The sequence below is a fragment of the Nerophis lumbriciformis genome, linkage group LG01 (genome assembly GCF_033978685.3).
Source record: "Nerophis lumbriciformis linkage group LG01, RoL_Nlum_v2.1, whole genome shotgun sequence".
Lineage (NCBI taxonomy): Eukaryota > Metazoa > Chordata > Actinopteri > Syngnathiformes > Syngnathidae > Nerophis > Nerophis lumbriciformis.
Window position 1 is genome coordinate 8,192,348 of NC_084548.2, and position 13,244 is coordinate 8,205,591.

General features: G+C 43.4%; 1 protein-coding gene across 2 annotated transcripts in view; it reads right to left on the bottom strand.

Moving 5' to 3' along the window:
* The window catches only part of celsr3 (cadherin, EGF LAG seven-pass G-type receptor 3), a 283,146-nt gene that overhangs the window by 199,321 nt on the left and 70,581 nt on the right, over window positions 1-13,244 (bottom strand). For both annotated transcript variants that reach the window (XM_061974323.1, XM_061974314.1), the window contains 2 exons: window positions 8,359-8,702; window positions 4,101-4,389 (listed from right to left, as the gene is read on the bottom strand). In XM_061974323.1, the coding sequence (XP_061830307.1) occupies window positions 4,101-4,389; window positions 8,359-8,702 (633 nt within the window). The remainder of the gene's footprint in view (window positions 1-4,100; window positions 4,390-8,358; window positions 8,703-13,244) is intronic.

The window sequence follows — 13,244 nt, forward strand, 5'->3', positions numbered from 1 at the left end:
GGTCAGGATGCCACCCGAACGCCTCCCTAGGGAGGTGTTTAGGGCACGTCCAACCGGTAGGAGGCCACGGGGAAGACCCAGGACACGTTGGGAAGACTATGTCTCCCGGCTGGCCTGGGAACGCCTCGGGATCCCCCGGGAAGAGCTGGACGAAGTGGCTGGGGAGAGGAATGTCTGGGCTTCTCTGCTTAGGCTGCTGCCCCCGCGACCCGACCTCGGATAAGCGGAGGAAGATGGATGGATGGATGGATGGATGGATGGATGGCAAGCATGTTTAACACATATAGTTAATATTGTTAACAAGTTAAGGTGTTTAAAGATAATACAGGCATGTTTAACACATATAGATTCCTTTCTTTCATGAAGACAAGAATATAAGTTGGTGTATTACCTGATTCTGATGACTTGCATTGATTGGAATCAGACAGTGGTGCTGATAACGTCCGCATTTTCGAATGGAGGAGAAAAAAGTCCTCCTTTCTGTCCAATACCACATGAAAGTGGTTGGTTTTTGGCATCTTATTTGTCCAGCTTCCGTACTCCTTTGTATACACTTTACAAGAAATACATTGTCGGCAAACTCCGTAGCTTGCTAGCTTGTGCACGCCAGCTTTCTGAGACTCTTGTTTTGTTAGCGCAACTGTGCAACTGTGCAGTCGGTCTTTGGAGTTTTGACGACAGGTACGGCGCCAGAGTCTGTTGAAATAAAGTGTTTCTCGCCTTCCAGTCGGTAATTTTAATGAGCTGGCAGCAGCCAGCGTCATCTCAGAAGACCCTCGGGTGCCGTGAATGTCAATCAAGTGACGAAAGTGACGTCATAGTGAAGATTTATGATCGCTCATTTTTAGGACTATTTTTTTAATGCCTGGCTGGTGATCGACTGACACACCCTCCGAGATCGACCGGTAGCTCGCGATCGACGTAATGAGCACCCCTGATCTATAGTCTCAAAAGATAAGGAGTAGGTATTCTTCCAGAATGTCCATCTCAAACCTAATCTGGATGGAGCGTTTACCGTATATTCCGGACCACAGGGCGCCCCTGATTATCCTGCCAATTCGATGTATTTTTAACATTGCTGTATGTATACTTTTGACCCAGCAGATTTGGTCACATTTTTCAGTAGACCCATAATAAATTCATAAAAGAACCAAACTTCAAGAATGTTTTCTGTGACCAACAAGTACACTATATTGCCAAAAGTATTTGGCCACCTGCCATTACTCACATATGAACTTGAAGTGCCATCCCATGGAATTGTTTTGGTATCCTGGAACATTCAAACTTCCTTTCACTGGGAGCCCAACTCCTGAAAAACCAACCCCACGCCATAATTGCTCCTCCACCAAATTTCACACTCGGCACAATGCAGTCCGAAATGTAGCGTTCTCCTGGCAACCTCCAAACCCAGACTCGTCCATGAGATTGCCAGATTGAAAAGCGTGATTCATCACTCCAGAGAAGGCGTCTCCACTGCTCTAGAGTCCAGTGGCGACGTGCTTTACACCACTGCATCCCACGCTTTGTATTGGACTTGGTGATGTATGGCTTAGATGCAGCTGCTCGGCCATAGAAACCCATTCCATGAAGCTCTATGCGTACTGTGCGTGGGCTAATTGGAAGGTCACATGAAGGTTGGAGCTCTGTAGACTTTGCACTATGCACTTCAGCATTCGCTGACCCCTCTCTGTCAGTTTACGTGGCCTACCACTTGGTGGCTGAGTTGCTGTTGTTCCCAAACTCTTCACTTTTCTTATAATAAAATTGACTTTGGAATACAAACCCCATTTCCATATGAGTTGGGAAATTGTCCATCCATCCATCCATTTTCTACCGCTTATTCCCTTTGGGGTCGCGAGGGGCGCTGGAGCCTATCTCAGCTACAATCGGGCGGAAGGCGGGGTACACCCTGGACAAGTCGCCACCTCATCGCAGGGCCAACACAGATAGACAGACAACATTCACACTCACATTCACACACTAGGGCCAATTTAGTGTTGCCAATCAACTTATCCCCAGGTGCATGTCTTTGGAGGTGGGAGGAAGCCGGAGTACCCGGAGGGAACCCACGCAGTCACGTGGAGAACATGCAAACTCCACACAGAAAGATCCCGAGCCCGGGATTGAACCCAGGACTACTCAGGACCTTCGTATTGTGAGGCAGATGCACTAACCCCTCTTCCACCGTGCTGCCCTTGGGAAATTGTGTTAGATGTAAAAATAAACGGAATACAATGATTTGCAAATCCTTTTCAACCCATATTCAGTTGAATATGCTACAATGACAAGATGTTTCATGTTCAAACTCATAAACTTTATTTATTTTTTGCAAATAATGATGAACTTAGAATTTCATGGCTGCAACACGTGCCAAAGTAGTTGGGAAAGGGCATGTTCACCACTGTGTTACATGGCCTTTCCTTTTAACAACACTCAGTAAACGTTTGGGAACTGAGGAGACACATTTTTGAAGCTTCTCAGGTGGAATTCTTTCCCATTCTTGCTTGATGTACAGCTTAAGTTGTTCAACAGTCCGAGGGTCTCCGTTGTGGTATTTTAGGCTTCATAATGCACCACACATTTTCAATGGGAGACAGGTCTGGACTACAGGCAGGCCAGTCTAGTACCCGCACTCTTTTACATAAAAATAAAAATAAAACATTGATTGATACTATGAAGCCACATTGATGTAACACGTGGCTTGGCATTGTCTTGCTGAAATAAGCAGGGGCGTCCATGGTAACGTTGCTCCAAAACCTGTATGTACCTTTCCGCATTAATGGCGCCTTCCCAGATGTGTAAGTTACCCATGTCTTGGGCACTAATACACCCCCATACCATCACAGATGCTGGCTTTTCAACTTTGCGCCTATAACAATCCGGATGGTTCTTTTCCTCTTTGGTCCGGAGGACACAACGTCCACAGTTTCCAAAAACAATTTGAAATGTTGACTCGTCAGACCACAGAACACGTTTCCACTTTGTATCAGTCCATCTTAGATGAGCTCAGGCCAAGCGGAGCCGACGGCGTTTCTGGGTGTTGTTGATAAACGGTTTTCGCCTTGCATAGGAGAGTTTTAACTTGCACTTACAGATGTAGCCACCAACTGTAGTTACTGACAGTGGGTTTCTGAAGTGTTCCTGAGCCCATGTGGTGATATCCTTTACACACTGATGTCGCTTGTTGATGCAGTACAGCCTGAGGGATCGAAGGTCACGGGCTTAGCTGCTTACGTGCAGTGATTTCTCCAGATTCTCTGAACCCTTTGATGGTATTACAAACCGTAGAAGGTGAAATCCCTAAATTCCTTGCAATAGCTGGTTGAGAAAGGTTTTTCTTAAACTGTTCAACAATTTGCTCAGGCATTTGTTGACAAAGTGGTGACCCTCGCCCCGTCCTTGTTTGTGAATGACTGAGCATTTCATGGAATCTACTTTTATACCCAATCATGGCACCCACCTGTTCCCAATTTGCCTGTTCACCTGTGGGATGTTCCAAATAAGTGTTTGATGAGCATTCCTCAACATTATCAGTATTTATTGCCGCCTTTCCCAACTTCTTTGTCACGTGTTGCTGGCATCAAATTCTAAAGTTAATGATTATTTGCAAAAAAAGTTTGAACATTAAATATGTTGTCTTTGTAGCATATTCAACTGAATATGGGTTGAATACGATTTGCAAATCATTGTATTCCGTTTGTATTTACATCTAACACAATTTCCCAACTCATATGGAAACGGGGTTTGTATTTAGGAGCGAGGAAATTTCATGACTGGATTTGTTGCACAGGTGGCATCCAATGACAGTTCCATGCTGGAAATCACTGAAAGCGGCCCATTCTTTCACAAATGTTTGTAGAAACAGTCTCCATGCCTAAGTGCTTGATTTTATACACCGGGCCAAGTGATTAGGGCACCTGATTCTCATCATTTGGATGGGTGGCCAAATACTTTTGTCAATATAGTGTATGTGCTCCAATCACTCTATCACAAACAAATAAGAGTTGTAGAAATAATTGGAAACTCAAAACAACATCATGTTCTTTACAAGTGTATGTCCACTTTGGACCACGACTGTATGTGTTTACATCACTACTCACCAGTGTGGTCCTCCCGGCAGATACACGTGTACCCTCCCTCTTTCCGGGCGCACACCCCTCCGTTGAGGCAGGGGTTGGAGTAGCAAAGGTTGATCTCCGTCTCGCAGTAGTCGCCAGTGAAGCCCACCGGGCAGCGGCAACGTAGGCCGGCGATGGGGTGGATGGGCCGGAACAGGATGGAGGGCGAGGAGATGAAGGGGGCGGAGCTATTGAAGCGCAGCACCGAGATGCACTTCATGTAGTTCTGGCACGGCTCGCGGAGACACACGTTGTCGTCAAATGGGAGGACCTGAGAGGACAGGGGAGGGAATAAGCTGTTAGTAATGTATAATATGACAAATATTGATAGTTAAAGGGGGACATTATCACAATTTCAGAAGGGTTAAAACCATTAAAAATCAGTTCCCAGTGGCTCATTTTATTTATCGAAGTTTTTTTCAAAATTTTACCCATCACGCAATATCCCTAAAAAAAGCTTCAAAGTGCCTGCTTTTAACCATCGTTATAAACACCCGTCCATTTTCCTGTGACGTCACATAGTGAATACAAACAAACATGGCGGAAAGAACAGCAAGCTATAGCGACATTAGCTCGGATTCAGACTCGGATTTCAGCGGCTTAAGCGATTCAACAGATTACGCATGTATTGAAACGGATGGTTGTAGTGTGGAGGCAGGTAGCGAAAACGAAATTGAAGAAGAAACTGAAGCTATTGAGCCATATCGGTTTGAACCGTATGCAAGCGAAACCGACGAAAACGACACGACAGCCAGCGACACGGGAGAAAGCGAGGACGAATTCGGCGATCGCCTTCTAACCAACGATTGGTATGTGTTTGTTTGGCATTAAAGGAAACTAACAACTATGAACTAGGTTTACAGCATATGAAATACATTTGGCAACAACATGCACTTTGAGAGTGCAGACAGTCCAGTTTTCATCAATTAATATATTCTGTAGACATACCCTCATCCGCTCTCTTTTCCTGGGGGTCTGGCGGCAGATTTCTTTGACTTTATCGTTGGAAATGCATCTGCTTTGAGTGTCGCAGGATATCCACACATTCTTGCCATCTCTGTCGTAGCATAGCTTTCGTCGGTAAAGTGTGCGGAACAAACGTCCAATTTCTTGCCACTTTCGCATCTTTGGGCCACTGGTGCAACTTGAATCCGTCCCTGTTCGTGTTGTTACACCCTCCGACAACACACCGACGAGGCATGATGTCTCCAAGGTACGGAAAACAGTCGAAAAAACGGAAAATAACAGAGCTGATTTGACTCGGTGTTTGAGAAAATGGCGGATTGCTTCCCGATGTGACGTCACGTTGTGACGTCATCGCTCCGAGAGCGAATAATAGAAAGACGTTTAATTCGCCAAAATTCACCCATTTAGAGTTCGGAAATGGGTTAAAAAAATATATGGTCTTTTTTCTGCAACATCAAGGTATATATTGACGCTTACATAGGTCTGGTGATAATGTTCCCCTTTAAACGTTTTAATGATACTTGCTGCAGTGCAACAGTTTGGAAAATGAATAATACTCGACCAATATCAGCGGTCAGATTTTAAAACACCATTATTAAATATTTGTATGCTTAGATGGTTGATTAAGAGTGATTTGTAAATAAACACACTTTTATTCCATGGCCTTTAACACTGTGTGATCTCCATCCTGCTATGGCGTCCCATAATGCACCTGCTGTGAACCTTTTTCTAAGTTTTATTTATTTTTTTATGTTTTTATCGTGCTCGTTTTTCTTGTGTTATCTTTTAACCTGCCTATTGTACAGCACTTTGGCTACCCCTGTGGTAAATTTTAAATGTGCTTTATAAATAAAGTTGATTTGATTAGCTGTTTTTAAAATCAAATTGTACTACACAAGGGGTGTCAAACTCATTTCAGCTCAGGGGCCGCATGGAGGAAAATCTGTGCTATTAAAATCGTGGCATTAAAACTAAAAAATAAAGACAACTTCAGATTGTTTTCTTTGTCTTACTTTGGCCAAAAATACAAACCCCGTTTCCATATGAGTTGGGGAATTGTGTTAGATGTAAATATAAACGGAATACAATGATTTGCAAATCCTTTTTAACCCATATTCAGTTGAATATGCTACAAAGACAACATATTTGATGTTCAAACTGATAAACTTTTTTTTTTTTTTTGCAAATAATAATTAACTTAGAATTTCATGGCTGCAACACAAAGTAGTTGGGAAAGGGCATGTTCACCGCTGTGTTACATGGCCTTTCCTTTTAACAACACTCAGTAAACGTTTGGGAACTGAGGAGACACATTTTTGAAGCTTCTCAGGTGGAATTCTTTCCCATTCTTGCTTGATGTACAGCTTAAGTTGTTCAACAGTCCGGGGGTCTCCGTTGTGGTATTTTAGGCTTCATAATGTGCCACACATTTTCAATGGGAGACAGGTCTGGACTACAGGCAGGCCAGTCTAGTACCCGCACTCTTTTACTATGAGGCCACGTTGATGTAACACGTGACTTGGCATTGTCTTGCTGAAATAAGCAGGGGCGTCCATGATAACGTTGCTTGGATGGCAACATATGTTGCTCCAAAACCTGTATGTACCTTTCAGCATTAATGGCGCCTTCACAGATGTGTAAGTTACCCATGTCTTGGGCACTAATACACCTCCATACCATCACAGATGCTGGCTTTTCAACTTTGCGCCTATAACAATCCGGGTGGTTCTTTTCTTCTTTGGTCCGGAGGCCACGACGTCCACAGTTTCCAAAAACAATTTGAAATGTGGACTCGTCAGACCACAGAACACTTTTCCACTTTGTATCAGTCCATGTTAGATGAGCTCAGGCCCAGCGAAGCCGACTGCGTTTCTGGGTGTTGTTGATAAACGGTTTTCGCCTTGCATAGGAGATTTTTAACTTGCACTTACAGATGTAGCGACCAACTGTAGTTACTGACAGTGGGTTTCTGAAGTGTTCCTGAGCCCATGTGGTGATATCCTTTACACACTGATGTCGCTTGTTGATGCAGTACAGCCTGAGGGATCGAAGGTCACGGGCTTAGCTGCTTACGTGCAGTGATTTCTCCAGATTCTCTGAACCCTTTGATGATATTACGGACCGTAGATGGTGAAATCCCTAAATTCCTTGCAATAGCTGGTTGAGAAAGGTTTTTCTTAAATTGTTCAACAATTTGCTCACGCATTTGTTGACAAAGAAAACATATGTTGCCATCCGTTACCATGGACGCCCCTGCTTATTTCAGCAAGACAATGCCAAGCCACGTGTTACATCAACATGGCTTCATATTAAAAGAGTGCGGGTACTAGACTGGCCTGCCTGTAGTCCAGACCTGTCTCCCATTGAAAATGTGTGGCGCATTATGAAGCACAACGGAGACCCCCGGACTGTTGAACAACTTAAGCTGTACATCAAGCAAGAATGGGAAAGAATTCCACCTGTGAAGCTTAAAAAATGTGTCTCCTCAGTTCCCAAACGTTTACTGAGTGTTGTTAAAAGGAAAGGCCATGTAACACAGTGGTGAACATGCCCTTTCCCAACTTCTTTGTCACATGTTGCTGGCATCAAATTCTAAAGTTAATGATAATGTTTCAAAAAAAAAAAAACGTTTATCAGTTTGAACATCAAATATGTTGTCTTTGTAGCATATTCAACTGAATATGGGTTGAAAAGGATTTGCAAATCATTGTATTCCGTTTATATTTACATCTAACACAATTTCCCAACTCATATGGAAACGGGGTTTGTACGTTCCTGCTTTGCACACAGTGCATTCTGCTTTCCATGTGTCACGGCCAGGACGAAAACACGGATACTTTTCCCGCAAATCATCCGTGAAGTTGCATTTACGTTTCGGCATCCTTGCCTTGTGTCCTGTCTGTCTCTCTACTCTCTCTCGTGTCCTGTCTGTCTCTCCACTCTCTCTCTTGTGTCCTGTCTGTCTCTCTACTCCCTCGCTCTCTCGCTCTCTCTGTCTCTGCCCCTCCCTCACGAATGCTGCTGCGTGCGCCCACCTTCACAATTTGTTTTGTTTTCAACCCCTTCTTAACCCTGGACGTACATTGAAATTACACGCAACCCTAACTCAAAATGCCGGACATTTGAGGCATTTAAGAAACAGCCCGGACAGTTCCCGCAAAAGAGGACATGTCTGGGGAAAAGAGGACGTATGGTCAGTCTAGGTGAAGTATCTTGTAGAAATTTGACTAAAGTTGAGGCAGAATCTGTGATGAAACTGCAACTTTTAACTAACCTCCATCTGTGTGAGTGACGTCAGCCGCGGCCTGTTCAGGTACAGTTGCTCCTCCAGGGCCTCGGAAGGAAAGAAGTGTCCTCCCGGCAGCGCGGCAGAGAAGCTGACGTTCAGGATGCCTCCCGGGGCGGCGTCCATGTCTGGCAGGATGTTGAAGACGAAGACGTCCTCGACGGGCACCGAGAGCACGGCTGAGACGCCCTCCAGGAAGTGACCCAGCTGCGGCGACAGGAAGTGCTCCTGGGACATGTTCTGCAGGCGGACCGTGACGCTGCTGCCCAGCATGTCCTCGGTGATGATGAGGACACGCAGGACGCAGTGAGCCGAAATGCTGTGGACCCCATCTGTGGAGAAACAAAGAGGAATCCATTTTAGATTGATAATGAGGAAGTGAACAAAATACACAAGCTGAACCCTGACTACTCATCCAGGTATATTTTTATAGTACTGTCCCTTGTGGGCAGTGTCCTCTGCCACACATTTCTGTTTTGCATACCAGGAATATTTTTCCCTCAAATGTGTAACTACTGACAAAAGAAAAAAAAAACTGGTTTTCTCGGAAGGATATACTGTAATACAACTTTGACAAATCAAAAAAGCCACTAAAAAGTAGAACTGCAAAATCATATCATATAAGTACACCATGGCAGGTTTTCTGGATCGCAGCGGATTAAAAACATATTACAGTCTATTTTATAAAATACAGCCCTGGCTAAAAAACTTAAAATTCATCAAAATAGTAGAAATATTGATATTGAAAAATCAAATAATGGTACAAACACACACATATATATATACATACATAAATATGAATATAAATATAAATATAAATATAAATGTGTGTGTGTGTGTGTGTGTGTGTGTGTGTGTGTGTGTGTGTATATATATATATATATACATATATACATACATACACATTTACTGTATATATACATATATACACATACTGTATTTATACACACATATATATATATATATGTGTGTGTGTGTATATGTAAATATACATATATATATATATATATATATATATATGTATATAAATATATAAATATATGTATATATATATATATATGTGTATAAATACAGTATATGTGTATATATGTATATATACAGTAAATGTGTATATATGTATATATACAGTAAATGTGTATATGTATGTATGTATGTGTGTATATATATATATATATATATATATATATATATATATATATATATATATGTGTGTGTGTATATATACACACACACATATTTATTTATATATATATATATATACATACATATACACATTTACTGTATATATACATATATACACATAGGGTATATATACATATACAGTATATACATATATGCACATATACTGTATTTATACATATATACACATGTATACACATATATAGTATATATACATATATATACATGTATTCACATAAATAGTATATTTCCATATACACATATACTGTATATATACATATATACACATATATACACACACACATATATATACATACATACTTACATATATATATATACATTTATATATATTTATTTATATATATATATATATACATATATATATATATATATATATATATATATATATATATATATATATGTGTACACACTATACATACAGTATACATATGTATATGTATATGTATATGTATATGTATATATAATACGATAACCATGTGCATGGGGGAAATTGGAGTATAAGCAGTAAATGAAAGATGCTTGACCTAACACAAAATATACAACAAATATAAATAGAGGGACAACAATTTGGTAAGAAAAACACAATAAGCAAAAGCAACAGAAGGAGAGAGAAAAGCGGAAGAAGAAGGAGGTATGTGAGGATGGGGGTTGGGTGGGGGTGGCAGCTGGTTTGATTACCGGATTACGAGGAGCCTCTCTCCCCACTGACCTAACACACACACACACACACACACACACACACACACACACACACACACACACACACACACACACACACACACACACACACGCACACACACACTATAGTGGTGGACCCTCTGCGATAAAAATGGAGCCAGAAGGAAGAGGAACATTAGGAAGGGAAGAGAGAGTCACACTGAAAAATAGATGAACATACACACACACCAACACTACAACGTAGACCTACTGTATGGTCACACAAACTGCACGTTAGATGAAATAAATCATAATGGCGTCATCCTCCGGGGTGGGGGCAGCATTATTGCATTATTGCCAGCACTCCACAGCATGCATGTAACACAAATTGAAGCTGAGCTCCTATTGTCATTTAAATAATACACAGATCTTGGAAAAGACTCTGGATAATCTGCTGGAGTAGGACTTAATCACACCCACAAACACATTCCAATGTTATCAGAGTATTTAGACCATGCAGTGTAATTACTCCTCTAACATCCCGTGGATACAACAACACGTTTGCCCATCCAAACAGTAATTAAAGGATCTGATTTAATCTTTAAAATTTCAAATTAATTATGTTGATTTTTATTATTAAAATAGGGAATGGTACACTACTCCACAATCCACAATTTCACTCAGAATATATCAATATTTTTTCATGACAAACAATGTGTTCGTCTCATCTGGCAAAGATGCAAAACGTTGTGTGTTGGTGTCATAAAAAATGTGCTGCATTATGTCATATTTTTTAAAATCCTTTTTTAACAACAGAATATGAAGTTTTTTACCCAAAGAGTTTTCTCTCTGGCTCTGAACAAAAGGCGGACACTTTCAGCCCGTTCTCTTATCTCTCCTGCTTAACGATTTGGACAATAGTAAACAATAGAATTGATCGACTAGTTCTGAATAAAAGCTCAGGTTCGGGGGAACTCGGCGGAACGTTTGTTGCCGGATACAGGATAGACTCTTGGGAGAAATGGAGGGTCATTCCATCCATCCATCCATCTTCTTCCGCTTATCAGAGGTCGGGTCGCGGGGGCAGCAGCTTAAGCAGGGAAGCCCAGACTTCCCTCTCCCCAGCCACTTCGTCCAGCTCCTCCCGGGGGATCCCGAGGCGTTCCCAGGCCAGCCGGGAGAGACAGTCTTCCCAGCTTGTCCTGGGTCTTCCCCGTGGCCTCCTACCGGTCGGACATGCCCGAAACACCTTCCTAGGGAGGCGTTCGGGTGGCATCTGACCCTGACCTCATCTGGCTCCTCTCGATGTGGAGGAGCAGCGGCTTTACTTTGAGCTCCCCCCGAATGACAGAGCTTCTCACCATCTCTAAGGGAGAGCCCCGCCACTCGGCGGAGGAAACTCATTTCGGCCGCTTGTACCCGTGATCTTGTCCTTTCCGTCATGACCCAAAGCTCATGACCATAGGTGAGGATGGGAACGTAGATCGACCGGTAAATCGAGAGCTTTGCCTTGCGGCTCAGCTCCTTCTTCACCACAACGGTTCGATACAGCGTCCGCATTACTGAAGACGCCGAACCGATCCGCCTGTCGATCTCACGATCCACTCTACCCCCACTCGTGAACAAGACTCCGAGGTACTTGAACTCCTCCACTTGGGGCAAGATCTCCTCCCCAACCCGGAGATGGCACTCCACCCTTTTCCGGGCGAGAACCATGGACTCGGACTTGGAGGTGCTGATTCCCATCTCAGTCGCTTCACACTCGGCTGCGAACCGATCCAGTGAGAGCTGAAGATCTTGGCCAGAGGAAGCCATCAGGACCACATCATCTGCAAATAGCAGAGACCTAATCCTGCAGCCACCAAACCAGATCCCCTCAACGCCCTGACTGCGCCTAGAAATTCTGTCCATAAAGGTTATGAACAGAATCGGTGACAAAGGGCAGCCTTGGCGGAGTCCAACCCTCACTGAAAACAGGTCCGACTTACTGCCGGCAATGCGGACCAAGCTCTGACACTGCTCATACAGGGAGCGAACTGCCACAATAAGACAGTCCGTTACCCCATACTCTCTGAGCACTCCCCACAGGACTTCCCGGGGTACACGGTCGAATGCCTTCTCCAAGTCCACAAAGCACATGTAGACTGGTTGGGCAAACTCCCATGCACCCTCAAGGACCCTGCCGAGAGTATAGAGCTGGTCCACAGTTCCACGACCAGGACGAAAACCACACTGTTCCTCCTGAATCCGAGGTTCGATTATCCGGCGTAGCCTCCTCTCCAGCACACCTGAATAGACCTTACCTGGAAGGCTGAGGAGTGTGATCCCACGATAGTGGGAACACACCCTCCGGTTCCCCTTCTGAAAGAGAGGAACCACCACCCCGGTCTGCCAATCCAGAGGTACTGCCCCCGATGTCCACGCGATGTTGCAGAGTCTTGTCAAACAAGACAGCCCCACAACATTAAGAGCCTTAAGGAACTCCGGGCGGATCTCATCCACCCCCGGGGCCTTACCACCGAGGAGCTTTTTAACTACCTCGGCAACCTCAGCCCCAGAAATAGGAGAGCCCACCACAGATTCCCCAGGCCCTGCTTCCTCATAGGAAGACGTGCTGGTAGGATTGAGGAGGTCTTCGAGGGTCATGTGCCTGACAATTATTTCCGTCCAGGTCATCAAAGCTCTCCACGTATACCGGTACTAATAAAATACCCCAGTACTAATAAATTAAAAACGATACTATACTGCCTTTGAAAAATACCGGTACTTTTTTTCCATCCACATGCTGCCATGCGGCAGTGACGTGCAGAGCCGAGGCGCATGTTGAGTGAATCAACATGCACACAGAGAGCATACAAGCAGAAACAGTGTGGAGAGGAAGAATTACAAAAAAAAACGGCAATTATACTGGTTAGGAAAGAGGGTGTGTGAAGCGCAATAAGGAGGTATTTGGGCTTCAAATGTATCAATAAAAGACGTCTTAATCTTGCAAGTGGCAAGCGCTGCTTTAAAACATG